This window comes from Epargyreus clarus, unplaced genomic scaffold (assembly GCF_041222505.1).
Source record: "Epargyreus clarus isolate Ecla_fem2 unplaced genomic scaffold, WU_Ecla_fem_2.2 ptg000023l, whole genome shotgun sequence".
NCBI classification, from domain to species: domain Eukaryota; kingdom Metazoa; phylum Arthropoda; class Insecta; order Lepidoptera; family Hesperiidae; genus Epargyreus; species Epargyreus clarus.
Window position 1 is genome coordinate 10442461 of NW_027332230.1, and position 19761 is coordinate 10462221.

Sequence of the window (19761 nt, forward strand, 5' to 3'; positions counted from 1 at the left end):
TTGGCATCGTAATCAATTTAACAAATACATAAAATGTTGTTAATATTGACAATACTTCTAAAAAAGTTCCAATAAATAATCATTGAAGATTTACACATAAATCCCTACACCCTTTAAATATTTATTAACCTACAAGTTACAAAATATAGATACGATTTTTAAGTTAATGAAATTGCTCATTGTCAGAACCAGTAACGGCACTTAAAATTTTCGACTACTAGACGCATAGTGTATACACATATATACGAAAAGTTTTGTACCATTCGAAATAACAAGCAATCTCAAGAGTATATTAGAGGACAACGTCCAGCCTCACCGTCGCTAATCCACTCCTAATTGGTGGGTAGAAGACTATTAGACTTGAAATGGCCGAGGCAATGCAATTATCGCCACAAAGGATTTGCCAGATCTATATTACGATTATCTTAATTGATCTAAACACACACAGCTTAAAATTTTAACAAAGAGCATATATACATACATAGAATGGATTTATTTAATTTATGAGCTAATGAATCAAAAATTAGTCATTTATTCCATTCGTAGAAAAAAATCTCATTCCTAGTTTCCCTTGGACAGTATTCTTTATCTTTAAATAATTTAACTATTGTTAAAACAAACAAAGGAGTATAATTTATACATAAAAAATCTACTTTTCAAGGTTACAAAAGCATTACAATTGAAAAGAAAACACTGAATAAAATATCCGAACGCAATATAATCTAAGGTAAACTCATCTTTGACAAGAAAGGAACCCATCGAAATTCTTAAAGGGAAATATTACTTTGCAATCGCGAAATTCCTCGCTGAAACAACTCGTGGAGAGGTAACGTTCATTTCGACAAAAGACGAGCAATATTCCGTGCACAAAGGAAAGCAGCCGATATATTCAATGCAGTGACACAAGAAATGGCGGCACAAAGCGGTAACAAAGCTCATATTGAAAGTTACATCGCGGGGAACGAGCGTCGTGGTTACGCGCTCTTGTACTGTGATACACGAAAATGTTCTCGTTCGATTAATTAAACATCTTGCTAATTGAGAACTAAGTTCCTATTAGTAAATAAAAGATAGTTATATGGGAAATAGTAATTAAAAGGTAAAAAATGGTTCTGTTGTCTTTGCATGAAAATGTGTGCTTCTTATACACGAAATTTTTCACTTCGTTCGGTTAATTAAACATGGAAACTAAGTTCCTATTTTATAAGTAGAATAGGAATTTGGGAAAAATCGTAATTAAAAGTTTAAAAAATGGTTGATTAAATACAAAAGTGTTAGATTTTTTAGGCTATTGTAATTAATTTATTTCTTAACTGCTTGGTTTACCTATTTCTTGAATAAAAATATATATTTTTAATTTTTTATATGAAAAACAATATTAAATTTGATATTGTTTTTTACTTGCTTTTTAGTAAATTACTTTATTTCGTCGGTCTGTTATAGAAGAAAATTGATGTACAGAAAGAGTAACACAGGGTAGAAATTTAACTTTTTAAACAAAATTTTAATAGGCGTATGTGGTTATGTTGTAGATTTTATTATAATGACTGGTTATCATATAACTATTATATCATAGACATAAAATGCTTTAACTTCGTAGAGATACTTAGTATAAACGAAACAATATCATCGCCATAGTCATAACCGTATCATCGGTTTTGTTCTGAAACTACAAAAATATATTTATAACGCGTGAAATTATCGACAATTCATTTAGCATACAAGTTCAGACTTTCTGAAAATTTTCAAAAGAGAGACGCATGCGCGCGATTTACGCACCACCCCTTGAGCTCTACGACCGCCTCCGTAGAACAAACATAGCCTGAAAATTGAACCTTCGGGCTCTCTACATAGAGCTTTTCACTCGCGCGATTCGTCATCAAACGAAAGTTGGAAACTTGAAATCATCCTTCAGTTCCAAAGCCGTCATTATGTTCGCGTACGAAGAATTAGATTTTCGTAACGTGTCCTTATACTCTACATTATTCGCGAAGAAAAGATTTCTTTTTAAGGAAAATTAAATTCCACCGCGTAGAGTATAGAGTGCATGTTCGAGCGACGATTTCGATTGAACAGGATAATTGTAGAGTAAAGAGTACAGTGCTCTCAGTCGGCTGCGAGCCTTGAGCGAGGGAACATAGCCTCCTTTACGTATCCGTGCCGCGTTCGTAACTTATTTCGTGCTACGTCGTAGATCGTAGAGCTTGCTACGGATTTCGCGTAGCGATGTTTTTTGAATTAAGATATTAAGCTTGCTATGGATCTGGCGTAGCAATGTTCGATTGAATAATTAGTTTAGTTGTATATTAATTTTGGTTTTGTTTCCTTTTTGTTCAAATTTTAGTGGTTTTATTTCTTACAAAAGTTTTGAATAACCGTCGGCAGAATATTTAGTGAGTATAAATATTTTGCGTCACACTATGAACAAATTGAAATATATATTTTTTTATACTTTTTGAAATCATTTTAATTTATAGCAATTCAATTAAAACAATAAACAATCAAAAGTTAGTTAGGCTTTAACAATAAAAATAACAAACACTTTCCAAGTGTGAAACTCGTTAAAGAAATTAGTTAACGTAATAAAATTTATAGCGTCTTTAAATTAAAGGGAACTGTGATCCTGTATCGTACAATAAATAAACGAGAGTGAATGTAAATCGTAGTTAGCGTAGCCGCCGCGGGGGTGGCCGCGTTGCTGGCATATTTGCCGTTTCGCCGACATTCCCCAGTTAATTAAAGCCCATTTGTACACTGTCTTGCGAAATATAATTTATGAAATGAGAAAACATTTAACGTCTGCAAAATATTTGACTGCTCAGAATGTACGCGTAATAAGTATCGTATTTATTAGACATTTAAACAATTTGAATTTCACGCTTTACAGTATAAGTGATTAATTTGACGTTAATTTAAATTTGTGTACTGAGATTAGAATTTGTGTAGACAGCGAACGAATTCGCGTTTCTTATGTATAGGTAGCTATTGATAAACAACGATCTCTACTCCACCTCCTTGTCGATTCCAAATAAGCCCGCCTCAATTCTTAGCTCCGCCTACTCAGAGACGGTAAATAATGTATTTTTATATACTCCAAGAGGGCATGATATTTTTTTACATGTATGTCCCTTCGCGTTGACCTTTAGGATAGAAGCGCTTGTCTTACCTTAGTTGTTGAGTTCAAGGCTATAGAATTATGTATCAGTTACCTGCTGCTATCTAACTAAATTAATCGAAGTTTAATCGAGGTTTAATTTCTTTCAGTTCTTAATATTTTATACCTTGAGATCGATAACAGTGTATACAATTAATAATAAAATCCTACCCTAATTTAGCAAAAATATACATCACATTTCTAAATTAAAATAAATATAAAAGTACTTACAAATTACCCTTAATAAAAATAACACCACTATTAATATAAATAAGAAATTTAACCGCAAAGAAATAGCTCAAAAGTACTGTCGCTAACGAATATAACTGATGAACAAAATCAACAGAGGGTCAAACTTTTACAGCTAAGAAGTCGAAACTGTGTACACAATGTTGGGGGCGAGCTTTAACAAGCCGGCCATCCGAAGTTGTTAAACGTGGGCAGGCGACTGCATAATCTACGACTAACTGAACAGACAGTTTACAAGTGTTCGTTGCTAGCTCCGCTACACTGCGGCCTCATTCCTTCATGGACCCGTGAAAACTAGAAACAGACCCAAACGAAATGGACTCGCACTCCCTCGGAAGAACCCGACAAACTCCCGCCGCCAGAAACCACATCGTATACACGGACCACAAAGGCCGCAAGTGAGTACCTAGAATTACACGTAATAAAGTACATCAATTAATTTATTAAACGTCTTGATTGTCAAGAGGCAATTAGGTACGAAGGGAGAAATTTAAACACTTAAACCAAACAAATGAGTGCTATTATTTCTCTCAATTTAGCCCTACAAGCAAGTTAGAGCCGAAGGTTCACGAAGTACGGAACTCAATGACCGTGAATTTGTAATCTTCATTATTTTCCAGTTAAACTTCGTTCGAGCCCTTTCACTTTTGTTCCCGTTAAAATTCCGTTAAAAACTTTTTAATTTTAACAATAAATATTTGAAATTTGTATTTGTGTCATTTTAAAATACGCATTTGTATTAACGTCATTTTCAACTTCATATTTGTATTTTTGTCATTTTAGAAATTATATGTGGAGGAAATATAAATGTAAGCTTTTTCATTTATCTGAAGGAAATATGAATATAAACTTCTATTAACATATTCTAAGTGAATGTTGCTTTCCGAACTGCGTTTAACTTCAGGAAACTATATTTCAGGGACATTGCATAAATTATCCATTGCGTTTTATGTCTTGTGACATTGAAAATGTATTTTCATAGTTAAGTACCCAACATTTATACATTCGACGTACATTTGTATAAAAAGTACAAATTTAGTATTGTTTTAACTGACAACAATACTTAATTAGTATTAAAACTGAATACAAAACAAATATAATATAAGTTTTAATAATATAAGTATAAATAACATAAGTTTTAATGGAATCGGGTTTCATGTTCATAAGACAAAATGATACGAGATTAATTAAATTGAATTAGCAGTCTAATAATAACTTTTCCATTTTCATCTGTAGATATAGAAAAACGCACCATACCACGTAATTATAGTTTAATAACTAAAAACCACGCTAAAATCGCACAAGGAAAATCGTAAATCCTCATTTCTGACGGTCCTGATGAGGAGAATGGGATAAAATTATTAAAATCGTGTATTGTCATCGGTTCTTAATAATTGTTCAAATTTTTAAATTAATTTGACCGTTCAAAGTGGGTAACAATCGAGTTCAAAGATTCCGTTACCTACATACATCCATACATACATAGAACCCAAGCTAATAAAAGCGTGTTAAAAATAACCATTTACTGATCTTTCCGTTTATTAAGCGTTTTTTTTATTTTATCTCAAAATGGAATATCTAAAACTTCATATATTTTTAACTTTAACCGTAACAAAACCAATACAAAACAAAACAATTTACAGTTTTTATCTTTAAAAGTCTTATCAATTTGCAATATAGAATGTTCTGTTAGGAATGTTGTATCCTGAGACCAATCATCACAGTTAGTACGTTTTAATAATATCCTAATTTAATTTATATGTATTCAATAAAAATAAATTTGTCCAACTGTCCACCCATAAATATTTGAACATAACCCCAATTACAAAAAGAATACACAACCTTAAATTATACGAATCCAACAATACCTCATATTAAAATCCTTCAAGTCGTTATGGCTGCAGAGTGTGCCAAACGATGAGAATACCCTAGTAAAACATTACCTGCCTCAATTGGATTTTAAAAAAATAGAACTAATTTAATTGACATTACTCCGATAGGTCCTACCATAAATATCTATTTCTGTTTCTATAGGTTACTGGTCTACCCTGTATGGTATTTTTATAGTATAATTTTAGTCCTATTACATGACTGCACTCACCTCACAACAAGTTTTATTCCTCAATACAAGCAATGAGGCCGCTGTCACAGCCTAAGGTAGGATGAATCATGAAAAAAAATGTTGCCAGAAATAACTTAGGCACTAAAGCACACATGATTTAATATTAACAGTTTTTTTGTAACGCAAATACGAGTAGAATGACGTAACCTAACCTAACCTAACCTAAATATAAAGGAGCGTTGCTAACACACAAATGTGATTGAGTTTAGATAGGATTTGGTTACAAATTGTTCAAAGATTTGAAACTAATCTGATAAAACAATAAACATTACTGGATAAGTAATAGAATAAAAAACATTCCGAAGTTGTAAGTTTAAATTTTGGAGCTTGGTTGTAATAATGAACATAATCTCTGTATTTTATATTACGCATTGCACTAAAAAGCGCGGACACGAGATAAAAACTAGCAAAAACTCAAAAAGTAATGAAGAGTAACATTTAAAATAAAATTAAACCAGTTATGTCGCTGTAACTAAACATAAAATAAGCAACCAAACAAGGCTGCATCATAAATGGAAATGCAAATTCAAAATTTATAGTTTGTTGCAGTTTACATAAAACCATTGCAAACAATCCATTAGTTATTCAGACGGATTTGGTTTTTGGATGGCTTTAGTTAGGCTATGTTTGGACACTTATTTTTATGTTTAAAATGGTAAAGGATAAGTGCGTCTTTTTTATGAATTTTGCAAGTTATGTGCTTGTTATAAAAATACTACCAATTGTTTTAACGGTAAAGAAAAACTTAAGGAAATCTCTGATAATTCTTTAAAAAGTTCTCAAACATCTATTAGATCTAAGGTGCACACACGGCCAGCGCGGTAGACTATCGCCTAAATTCCTCTCGGACTGAGAGGAGACGCTTTTTGTAGTAGGACTGTCGGGTTGACGACGACAATATTAAGACAAGCAAAGGAAATTAGAAAACAAGGCTAAAGTGCAAAACAATGGCAATGCCACAGAAATTAATCCACGAAGACTTCTACTTTTATAATATTTTATATTTTAATAGACTGATAAGAGTTAAATTAATTTGCAGTCATAATAATAAAAAGAACCTCAGCCGCTGCAGAGCGCTTCAGATGTGATAATCCAAAACTATTTTGTACAGAATATTTGCATGAAAGCATTCTTTATTAAATGATATAAATACGGTTTCTATATTCATTGCAGTAACAATTTTTCATAAGGCTAATTCACTATTTTTCAGTCTAGCCTTTTTTTATAAAATAACTGTTGTTAGGAGAATCATAGAAGGAATTAGTAGTAAATAATACAACAGAAAACAATCCCAGATAAGATTATGCACAATAAATCAAAGTAGATAAAAGTGTTAAACAGCAGTTTCGTCTATAAATCTGATATCTGAAACATTGTTTGCGTGACTTTTCATAATTACTACAGGTGGCTCACCTTCAGTCGGTTCTATTGAGCCAGGTTTCATAAAGTAAATTGTTAGTTTACTAAAACTTTCCTACAATTGCATTAGAGGAAAATTGATCGTTAATGTAGTTCGTTTTAACTTTCTGGTCATTAACCTAATTCTTTGGAGCTATTGACGAGTTTTGTGTATAAGTAAATAATAGATTTTTTGTAATACAAAAGTTGTAAAGGAACCTGCAGTCTACTTGACGATGAGTGGCTACTGCTGCCTATAACATTTGTAATCAACACCTGATAGACTTACGCTGTTTGTCCACCAAGCACCGATACCGAACCAATACCGATAATTAATGACGGCGCCGAAGTAGCGTACATACATTTACTATAGCAGCTTGTCCACTGAACGTCCGTCACCCGAGCACCGTCATCCCGGCCGCCGATATTCCGAGTAGATCGGCGTGACCGCTAGATCGGCTCCGAGATTTTGAGGGGCCGATGTGCTGGCAATGTAAAACACATTGGAACTTGTCCATACACAGCCGTCACACGAATGACAGCTAGAACAAAATAAATCGCCGATATCGGTCGCCTTGGACAAACTATCGCCATCACGACATAATTAAAATCGGCCCGAAATCATCTTGTTCTCGGTATCGGCTCGGTGACGGTGCAGTGGACAAACAGTGTTACTCTGTTTGTCCACCAACCACCGATACCGAGCCGATACCGATAATTCATGACGGCGCCGAAGTAGCGTACATACTTTTACTATAGCAGCTTGTCCACCGAACGTCCGTCACCCGAGCACCGTCATCCCGGCCGCCGATATTCCGAGTAGATCGGCGTGACCGCTAGATCGGCACCGAGTTTTTAACGGGCCGATGTGCCGGCAATGTAAAACACATTGGAACTTGTCCATACACTGTCGTCACACGAGAACAAAATAAACCGTCGATATCGGTCGCAGTGGATAAACAGTCGCCGTCACGACATAATAAAAATTGGCCCGAAATAATCTTGTTCTCTGTATCGGTTCGGTGACGGTGCAGTAGACAAACAGCCTTAGAGTCCTACCTAAGGTCGGCTACAGATGTGCCCTTCAAATTCACACAGCAGTGCTTAACAATGCTGGTATAAGGCAGATTTCGTCCTCTGGTAAGCGGCCACAGTGTCTCATAACTAAGGACTAAGTTGAAACGCTTTGTCGCATGTCTCCTCCTTACCACATCCTTAAAACTAGAACAGAGCATCGCAATACTGTTGTTATGAGGCAGTCTTGTGGCGGAGTCGAACCACGAATGGTTCTACGCACTTATCGTACACGGGGAATATTGTTTATATTGTTTATTGTAAACGAGGTAAATATATTTAAGCAGTACGTGTCAACGGAACGTAAAATTTACATATAACTTATTTGCCGGAGGTGCGTCGGCTCGTAAATCTCGCGACAAGGGGATTTCTGTTTGTGAAGTTTCTTTTTTATTTCCACTTTATCTGTAACGCAAAGGCCTGAATACTCAGGCGCAACTCGGAAACCCGCTTAACTTCAATAAATCAATTTGTACACTTACCCTTACTTATACACTCGCGCCGAGCGAGTTCGGGAAGTGTGGAGAGGAGACAGACTGAATGAAAAATTTTTACTTCGTGACAGGATAGTTATGTACCGAGTACCAGTACTAAATCTAGTAAGATTTAAGTACCATTTGCAGTTGAGATTTTTTCTTTGAATGTTCAAAAAGTGTATTAATTAAACACTTCCTATGTCATCTTCAAATGTATAATAACAATAGATTTTTTAAATAAAGAAAGTTGCCTTTTCTGTCTGTAAATAGAATTAAGAGCTCCCTGAATACACATTGGAACAGCGTGGAGTATGTTTTAAGCCTTCCTATTTGTGGAGAGAATCGTGTAGTGTGACATAAAAAGTGTTGAAGCAGCAATGTTAAGCAAAATGTTACTTGTTCATTACTTCAATGAGTAAATATTTAAAATTAATACACTTATTTTTGCTATAATTTATTTAACTAGTCTAGTTCGTAAAATGTAAAAGTAAAGTGAACGTATTGTATTAAGTTTCAACAAATCCCGTTACCGAATTGCAATAACCCTACTTTCTACGTTAGTCTTGACGTGTCCACTTTGCACAAAGTTAGATGTGCCTGACGTTCTATTTTAAACACGATAACGCCAACTTTCCAGTCCTCGAAATGTGAATACCTTGTTGCGAAAATGTGACTAACGGAAACTGTACAAGTAACTCGGCTGTCCTTCCCCGGCACACATTCACTCGCTCTTCGGTTCCCCCTTCTCCCCTACAAGGTGGACCGCGGGACTATTTCTATTCAAATTTCCTTATTGTAACTACCTACTTATTCTCCTACTTCAACGGAACAGTTCGGGCCTTAACAATTCTTAGTTAGAGAACTTATGATATACTCCTACCTACGTCTTTTAAAATGTTGGAGTTGCGGTTACTGCATATCATTGACTTTAAATTTGAAAGTTCATGCATTAAGTACTATGATTTTAAAAATAGTAGTAATGTGCCAAGAGATGGTTTTTGCTAAAGTTTTAAGTAAACGAGAGTTATGGTTCAAGTAGAGGTAGGAGGTAGGAGAGGTTATTCTTAGAAGCATTTATGTTGAAGGTATTTCTCATTAACCCGTTATAGTGCCAGTGCTGGGGACCTGTGCCCAGCAATGTAAAATCCTGTAAAATGGAGTACTATGTACTAAAAAACTGATATTTTTTTTTAAAATTGCTATAACTGTCAAAATTTCAAGTTTTAAAAGAATAATGGAATTATGCTAGTTAAACGAAGTTTTATTACACAATATACAAAGAAACACATTTGTGACTAGGTTCATAATGAAAAAAGAGAAAAAAGAAAATAAAATTTAAACAAAGCCCATTTATTGATCTTTTAGGTATTGTTTCAGAAAGGTCACATTCGTACTCCTGCAGACTAACTCATCGGTTTAATTAGTCAGTTGTTAACCCCGTCGGCGTAGTCTTTAACGAGTTAAATAACTTTGCCCCAGCCAGGAAAGCCTTTCTTTAACCTTCTTATCCAACAAAGGCGTCTAATACTTTATATATGTCAATTGTTATATATTTATTAAAATGATATAGGGAGCGTGAATGTGTGAACATTAGTAAGTAACAAACAATTAAAAACAACAAAGCAATTGAATTTTTAATTATTTGTTGAACTACATTGTGATATTATTGTAAATGTACGGTAATAGTATTCTTGATTTTTGGCTCTAATAATTTCACACTAATAAATAATATAATTTCACACTAATAATATAATTTCACGCTATGGACTGTCTTGTAAGAATAACTACTAACTAATAATATAATTTCACGCTATGGACTGTCTTGTAAGAATAACTACTAACTAATAATATAATTTCACACTATGGACTGTCTTGTAAGAATGGTATTTTTTTGAGAGTCAGTATGTATTTATTTATGTCGATTCTGACTCGCTTTGTTTATATTACAACGATCTTTCATAAAATAATAACATTTCATGACCATAAAAAAGGCTGTCAAAGCGGCGGAGGAATAAAATAAAATTCATTCATTTCAATAAATTTAATTGTTCCTTTGAAAGAAAGTTAGTGATTAAGATTTCACTCCAAGTTTTGAGCCAACGTGGCGTACGCCGTACTATTTTTACTTATTATAATAGTTAGATAAATGTAGTTGATTGTGTTTTAAAAATTGCTTCTAGTCGTAACTTTGTTTAAGTGAATGGCATTTTTGTAAGTGGCAATTGTCACTCATGGACTACTATACGAGTATCTAGAGTTCTAGGATAGAGATCCAGGCAGAGTTAAAAGATCATAGTCCCCGCTAAACTGCTAGTCTGCTCTGAAGTTGTTGCGAGCAGGTGTAGTCATACAATTTGCTATGGCGACGCGATTCATTTCTATATTCAGAGTGGACTAGCAGTTTTGCGGACTATACCTAGAGCTTCCATATGTGTTGCTGCCGATTAGGACTAAGCTGGAACGCCTCATATTAGCATCTGTCCCTGAACACACTTTTCAAATCAAAAGCAACACCTAACAATATTGTTACAACAAAAATAGTTGTGGCGGTAGTGTCACTGTACTCGAACCACGATGAAGGAGAAGATTTCTATCTCATTTTACTATGTAGATATATCGCAAGTAGACTGACAATTAGTAGACAGTGCAGTCACAAGCCTAGATTATCTGCAAACAGAACAGAAGCTATGTATGAAGTCGATCACAAACAGGTGTTTCGGATCCCTGAGGTGAGTTGGAACCCACTCTCGTTATTAAATCTGTCTACCGCATCGTCAAATTAGAACATAGCAGTTCGTAAGAGACTGAAATGCAGAAATAAGTGCGATTGAGGACGAAAATTCTTCATATATACGAGTACGTCAGTTGCTATCCACTCCCTTCCATCGAAACGCAAGTTTTTTTTTTATAATATCGCAGAAGCAGACGAGCATGCAGTTCCAGGTGGACTGTAAGTGGCTAATGCCGCCCATGGACATCTATCTATAGGATTAGATATTCCTACCTGAGGTTGGCTACAGATGCACCGCTACCCCTGAGGATTAAGCTGGAACGCCTCGGAAAAGTCCGTCTCCATTACGACATCCTTCAAACCGGAACACAGCAGCGCCTAACACTGCTGTTATTAGGTAGAAATAGGTGTGGCGGTGGTGCCGCCGGAGTCGAACTACAAAGGGTTCTACCACCTTCAAAAGTATTGATATTCTAGAATTCCAGATTGTTGAAGGTGCATTATTGTTCATATCAAGGGCTTATTCAAATATACGTGTGAAGTATGTGGGTAGCCCAAAGGCTCATTTCATAGACAATGATTTAAATTTTTCACGAAAGTGAGGAAGTTGATAATTTACGTGAAATTTAAGCCATAAAATTATGGTTATGTCATGAATGAATATGAAATGTATCGCCTCGATTCGCGAAGTCGGCGGCTCGTATTACGCTATTAGTATGCAGGCATTTTTCATACAAATCGGTGAGGCTTTCTTATTAGAAACGATTATTGTGATTGGACTATAATGGATGGATTGGATTATAATTTATATTTGGAATAATTTACATTATTATTTTTCTTATAACACATATTTATAATATCTAATTATTATTTATTTGGAAATTATACCTATTTATCATTTTATAAATACACTTATTTTTTATTTAAGGTGTTTTCCTTTTTCTTCCATACGTACCTATTTCTATCAATATATCTATATTAATATTATAAAGAGGAAACCTTTGTTTGTTTGTTTGATTGTAATGAATAGGCTCAAAAACTCCTGGGCCGATTTTAAAAATTATTTCAGCATTCGAAAGCTACATTATCCACGAGTAACATAGGCTATATTTTATATGAAATATATTTGATAAATAGATTTTGAGGCGGTACAAAGTTTGCCGGGTCAGCTAGTTTTTATATAACTCTCTATTTTTGCTTTGCAAGTTTTTTAATGTGAGGTACAATAATACCTTTGATGATGAACCTTTCAAATCTTATTCTGTAAATACAAAGTAGACCCGTATCTTTAATTATAAGGCTTCTATTTTCGGTTCAGTTAAGACTTATTCGGTTTTGATTTTTCCATCAAAACTTTCATATTTAACGAGAAAAGTTAGTTAGCTACTTAAAATACTTTGAAGTACACAATGATAAATGAATGCATTTGATTCAACTGTAAAGTTTCCATTAATTGGTAGTATTGCTGCATCGGTCGATAGTAGGGATGTGCAATATCTGGATTTGATCCGATTTCTTGAATGTCGCGAATAATATGATTCGATATTTAAAAGATCGTTGAAAAAGACAACCGTAGAGAAAAGCGTTGGTAAAGCGTAACATAAACAGAGTTTAAGTTTTATCATGTTCTGATAGCATAATTATGTAAACTTTCTTGTATTTATGATTTGATCCATGCGATCTGATATCGGGTATTTCAATCGATTTGATAGAAATCAAATGGCTTTGAATCGATCCCATAATCACTTTGTATCCAAATTTTATTTTCTATCTAAATTGGAAAATTTGTAGTATGAACTAATTGTCAAGTGATTACATTAATAATAGGGTTCATCGTATGCTCGTGATCCGATTTAACCCAAAAATCTATTCGGATCCACCCATCACTAACCATAGTATATGAGTGCCAACTGACGTGCAGCTATAAGTAGAAAATGGTTTTTGACGCTGTTCAGATGTGATATTTATTCATCGAATTAACATCCAGCAAATGCAAGCACAATTTAAACGCTATTTTCCGGGCAAAATTTCTGTTTGTCAATTAAAATATTTGAAACACTGAAATCATTTCAGTAGCGGTTAATTTGATTACTCGGGGAAACTCGACAAGAGACAGCAAATTACCGTTCGGTTATTGTTATCATTAGCGTATTGACTCTTTGTTTTAAATATGTATGTATGCGCTATACCTATAATACACACACACACACACACACACACACACACATACACACACACACACATACACGCTCGGATTTTAAAACCCAGGAGATGCCCCACGGCTGACTATCCTCTTATCCCACCTAACACCACAGGGATTATAGGAGCGGCTGAAAAACAGCGCTACTCGAATTCCTGATTCTGAGACAGCAATGCTGAGCCGAATTCCTTTTGTCATATTAATATTACTGTAAAATGTACATTTATTCTTTGTGTAAACTGTGTTATTATGGCAATAAACGTTTATTATTATTATTATTATAATGTATATTTATCACTAGTCTTCCTTATTGGACTTTCTGTCTAAATTCTCATATTTTATGGTATCGATTGAAGACGATGACGTGCCGTACGGTGCCGTGCCGTACGGTCACACGAAAGAATTGATTTTTGATCTTGCGCCGGTCGCTTGCACAGGTTCTAAAAACTGCACAGGTCTATTCCCACACATAGTCCAGTCTATCCGCGCAGATATAGACCTCTTTAGTACACCGAAGTGTGGATGGTAGGCATTAGGCGTGTTTCAAAATGTATACACAAATAAATAAGTAATAAATTCTAAAGCATTTCGTTAAACAAATTCTGTTAAAATTTACCGTGTAAGTCTCTAAGTTATCATGTTATTATTCCAAACGTGATGTTAACCAGTGACTCTCTAGAGCGGTAAGTAGGTAGAAGGCACATTTGCATGTATATGTTCTAGACTAAAGCTTATGACAGCCTGAGTAATGAGAGTCATATCGTGTACGCTAGTAGCTCATCGAGTTTGAAGTAGAAGAACGCTCTGTGGTTCGACTCCGGATGCACCAACGCTGCACCTACTTCCGCCTAACCGTGTTTAGCGCTGCTCCGTGGGTTCGGAGGGTGTGGTAAGGGAGACATACTTATCTCAGTCGTTCCAACTTAGTCATCGGCCGACATCAGGAAGGACTCTTTGGGCCCTTGTTTGTTACTTCTACTTTATAAAAAATGACCTCAAAAAAGAATACAAGCCTTGGGTAAAACCCTATTTAAATCTATCCTGTGTATAATTTTATCTACATCAAAAAAACCTGTTTTCTTTTCTATTAATATATTTCATAGCATAATTGTCTAGGCTAATAACAAGAATAAAAAGTAGCACAATCGAGGTTTCATTACTCATAAAAATATTTTCATTAAGCACAGGGCAGAACACTAGTCATTTTAGAACAAGCAATCAGGCGGCGATAATAAAGGGGACAATACGCGGTGTCGCCGTTGCGCGCGGCTCATTATCTGCCGGCGATATCCGGGAACTGTGTCATGCTATTGCTATACTTTTAATCACAATAACTTTTTAGTTTAATATAGCCACGTTAATCATTTTTCATTTTGAACTTGGTTTGGTCCTTTTAAGGAGCGTACTTTGTGTTCGTCTGTTTTCATCCTGTCTATAGGTGTTAAACTTTCTTATGGCGCTACTCTTTTTGTCAGGATTTTGAAAGTAAAAGGTAGTGATGTACTTGTACGTTGTCTACTAATGAAGAATTATAACATTATCAACGTTATAAGGAATTTCGTTGAAAATAGTCAGTAGTGTAATTTCCGAATATCCTCACTTTCTCCCTTCCCGTCAATATTGTAGGAATGGTAAGAGAAACTTGTCAAGAGCTGTTCCGCAATTTGGACCGAGATATTTTTACTAAGCACAGGGCAGAACACTAGTCATTTTAGAACAAGCAATCAGGCGGCGATAATAAAGAAACAATACGCGGTGTCGCCGTTACGCGCGGCTCATTATCTGCCGGCGATATCCGGGAACTGTGTCATGCTATTGCTATATTTTTAATCACAATAACTTTTTAGTTTAATATACATATAAAGGCACTTTAATCATTTTTCATTTTTGACTTGGTTTGCTCATTTTTAAGGAGTGTACTTTGCGTTCGTCTGTTTGTCTTCCTTTCTATAAGTAATCTTTCTCATGGCTTTACTGATGTTGTCAGGATTTTGGAAGTAAAAGGTAGTGATGTACTTGTACGTTGTCTACTAATGAAGAATTATAACATTATCAACGTTATAAGGAATTTCGTTGAAAATAGTCAGTAGTGTAATTTCCGAATATCCTCACTTTCTCCCTTCCCGTCAATATTGTAGGAATGGTAAGGGAATCTTGTCAGGAGATGTTCCAAAATTTGGGCCGAGATATTTTTATAAAGCACAGGGCAGAACACTAGTCATTTTAGAACAAGCAATCAGGCGGCGATAATAAAGAAACAATATGCGGTGTCGCCGTTACGCGCGGCTCATTATCTGCCGGCGATATCCGGGAAATGTGTCATGCTATTGCTATACTTTTAATCACAATAACTTTTTAGTTTAATATACATATAAAGCCACTTTAATCATTTTTCAGTTTGGACTTTGTTTGCTCATTTTTAAGGACCGTACTTTGTGTTCGTCTTTTTGTCTTCTCCTGTATGCGGGTTAATCTTCCTTATGGCTTTACTCTTTTTGTCAGGATTTTGAAAGTGAAAGGTAGCGATGTACATAAGTACAAACGTTGTCTATAATCAAGAATTATACGATTCACAACGTTATAAGGAATTTCGTTGAAAATAATGATGTCAGTAGTGTAATTTCCATATATCCTCACTTTCTCCCTTCCCGTCAATATTGTAGGAACGGTAAGAGAAACTTGTCAAGAGCTGTTCCGCAATTTGGGCCGAAATATCTTTATAAAGCACAGGGCAGAACACTAGTCATTTTAGAACAAGCAATCAGGCAGCGATAATAAAGGGGACAATACGCGGTGTCGCTGTTACGCGCGGCTCATTATCTGCCGGCGATATCCGGGAACTGTGTCATGCTATTGCTATACTTTTAATCACAATAACTTTTAGTTTAATATACATAATATACTCACAGAGTAATGTACTTAAATAAATTTTCGTTTTGAAATTGGTTTGCTTGTTTTTAAGTAGTGTACTTTGTCTATTTGTCTTCCTTTCTATAAGTAATGTGTCTTATGGATTTACTGATGTTGTCAGGATTTTAGAAGTAAAAGGTAGGGACGTACTTGTACGTTGTCTACTAATGAAGTATTATAAAATTATCAACGTTATAAGAAATTTCGTTGAAAATAGTAGTGTCATTACCGAATATCCTCACTTTCTTCCTTCCCGTCAATATTGTAGGAACGGTAAGAGAAACTTGTCAGGAGCCGTTCCGCAATTTGGACCGAAATATTTTCATTAAGCACAGGGCAGAACACTAGTCATTTTAGAACAAGCAATCAGGCGGCGATAATAAAGGGGACAATACGCGGTATCGCCGTTACGCGCGGCTCATTATCTGCCGGCGATATCCGTGAACTGTGTCATGCTATTGCTATACTTTTAATCACAATAACTTTTTAGTTTAATATACATATAAATCCATTTTAATTATTTTTCAATTTGAATTTGGTTTGCTCCTTTTTAAGGAGTGTACTTTGTATCCGTCTTTCTGTCTGTCTATAAAAATGTTAATCTTCCTTATGGCTTCACTCTTTTTGCCAGGATATTGAAAGTGAACCTAAGTGATGTACGTTGTCTACTAATCAAGAATTAAAAGCTTTTCAACGGTATAAGGAATTTCGTTGAAAAGAATAGTGTCATTACCGAATATCCTCAATTTCTCCATTCCGTCAATATTGTAGGAATGGTAAAGAAAACTTGTCAGGAGCAGTTCCAAAATTCGGACCAAAATTCTTCTAGACTCTTAGCATACCCAAATGAACTCAGAAGGGATCCCTGTAGCTGTGCACAAGTAGCACAAACGAGATTCTGTGCCATCTTATTCTCACCAGCATCAATGCTACTGAACAGAACAGAAGGAAGTGGAACAGAAGCAAAGCTTTAAGAAACCTATATACAGTCCAGAGGGAAAATAGACAGCGCATTGCAGGTCCTTTCTTTCTCCTTCTTTCTACAAATAATATAAAAATTAAAGGACCAAATAGATTAAAAGACTGTACAGTAAATAACGTAGGACAAGTAGTACGTAGCAGTCAACAAGAGTTTAAAATGTAGTTGTAAAATTAACTCGAGTAACTTAGATTTTAATCACACTTAGGTTGACTTTATGGGTCAAGATTGCGAGTAATGTAAGTCTTCGTTAACAAACCTTACTTGTTCGTATTTAATAAAAGATGTACAATGAATATGGGATTATTAACAATTTTGCAAACGTATTAATTGTAGGTTATGTATTTTGGATGGATTGCTTGGATATTGTGGGTGGATTGATGTAACTGTTTTAGTATACACTGTGGGATATATGTGTGTCATAATTAATTTGTCAAATAATCAATTGGACAATACTTATATATTTTATTGAAACCGATCAGAGACTAGGACAGAACTATTGAGTGAAAAAAGTTGTAAAATAGAAAAATATAAGACTGAAAAAGAATGTGGAAGTTACCGTGTAAATTCTCTACCCATTACATCTGTATTATCATGTTTAGAAAATAAATTTCACTTTCTTTAACGATGAATGAAGAACATAGTGAGAAAATCTGTATATCTGACAGATTTTTAAAAAGTTCCCGAAGGTATGGAACTTTACTAATGCGAAATTGGCTAGCCTGGTAAACTATGGCTTAATCCTTCTAATTTGGAGAGAAGACCCTTACCCAGCAGTGGGACAGAAATAGCTTGTCGACGACATCTGTTTTGACGACATCTACTTATATTTGTTTTTAAGTATGTTGTAGTGTGCTTTAAGCACATAAAAAATACAGCGCAATGTGCATTTTCCCAAAAAAAAAGAGAAACTAAATCCCTTAAAATTATATGTGATCGGATATAGGGATTGATAAAGATTTATCGTGCGCAATCACGGATCAGATGTTGGTATTCTGTTCAAAGCCCGCGGGAGCCAGCTTCGTATCGACTGAATAATTTACACATACCTTCCTGCTCCTTCGATTGTGGACCACTTGCGTATGGTAGGCGTGTCGGGGAATGTAATGCTTTTCCTTAACCGCATTTACTTTAGAGCTGGAGATGAACAATACAGATTTTTTAGTTTTATTTATAAGTAATGTTAGGTTTAATATGGTTAATATTGTGTGCATTAGGTTTTTGGTTGCTCATTTTTTATTATATAATACAAAAACATTAAGCTAAACAAGAAATGTAAGTATATACATATTTTTATAGGTATAGAGTATTCAGCAAAAAGCAAAATGATGAAATAACAAAGTTATAGTTATGTCCTACGCCACTCAACAAACAACAAAGTTCTAGTTATTTCATACGACACTCTACAGTCAACAGTAAACAATACTTATATATTGAAGAAGAAAGAAGATATCCTTACTCGATCTAGTTACAGGATTATAAGAATTGTATCCACAAAATCGTCATATTGCTTATAAAAGGAGTTAGTTGACCTTACCGACTTACCGACTGATGACACAACTGAAAAATGTAATAAACATCAAAAATTGCTAGATCATTCAATAAAAATATATCTTTCCAAATGGTTTAGTCCATTGAACTTATCCAAGAGTTTCTTACCCTTGAAGTCCGTAAGTAAGAATTGCATTTATGAAATGTTCATATTCTTAGATGCACTTAAAAGTGGTCGTACCGACTTTATGAGTGGAATGCGCCCGGGGCAACTTTGCTTGAACTAACTTCAAGTGTTGGGGTAAAGTCTGCGGCTTACTCGCCTTCCCGAATTAATTCTAAGCGATTTGCTGGCAGAAGGACGTCAATTGGCAATTCAACGTTTTTATAATTTCGAAATATTGATCTTAATACCTACGTTGGTGTGTAATACACTTAAAGTACTAATAAAGTAAGGTCACTTTTAAGAGCGAAGGAAAATGTCTCGAGGAACGTTTGGTAGGTATCCAGTAACAATAAGTAAATGCTCAAGTCAACTCACGTGTTCGCAAAAAGGAGAGACAAAACATAAAGCGTCATTTTGTCAATTTAGACATTTAATGTTACGATACTGACACTATAGTTCTGATACAATCCGCCAGGGGCGCTGATTGGAAATCGTGGGCAAATACGTAAACAAATACCAAAACAGTCATATTTGTCAAAACGTAAAAAATCATGGTATGGGTACTGCTCTGAGTCTGGCTTTCATCAGCTTTATCCAAACAGTAATTTTTCCGCGAGTCACAACAGCAATACTTAAACTGACATCAAATCGAGCGGTTTTCAGACGCCTAATGTTTGAATTGATTTTTTAAATTGCAGTTTAATTGTCATTCGTTCATTATTGGAATACGGAGAGAAGTTTAAACACGTCTCATTAATTCGTAATGCTATTATGTATTGGCCTTTTGCAAATGTCAGCGGCAATTTAATGA

The 19761-nt window shown here is 34.9% G+C and overlaps 1 protein-coding gene across 1 annotated transcript in view; it reads left to right on the top strand.

Moving 5' to 3' along the window:
* The first annotated feature begins 2123 nt into the window (after window positions 1-2123).
* Window positions 2124-19761, top strand: part of LOC140751606 (zeta-sarcoglycan) — a 52949-nt gene continuing 35311 nt past the window's right edge. The window contains exons 1-2 of the mRNA XM_073085574.1: window positions 2124-2393; window positions 3519-3801. Of these exons, the coding sequence (XP_072941675.1) occupies window positions 3719-3801 (83 nt within the window). The 5' untranslated portion in view covers window positions 2124-2393; window positions 3519-3718. The remainder of the gene's footprint in view (window positions 2394-3518; window positions 3802-19761) is intronic.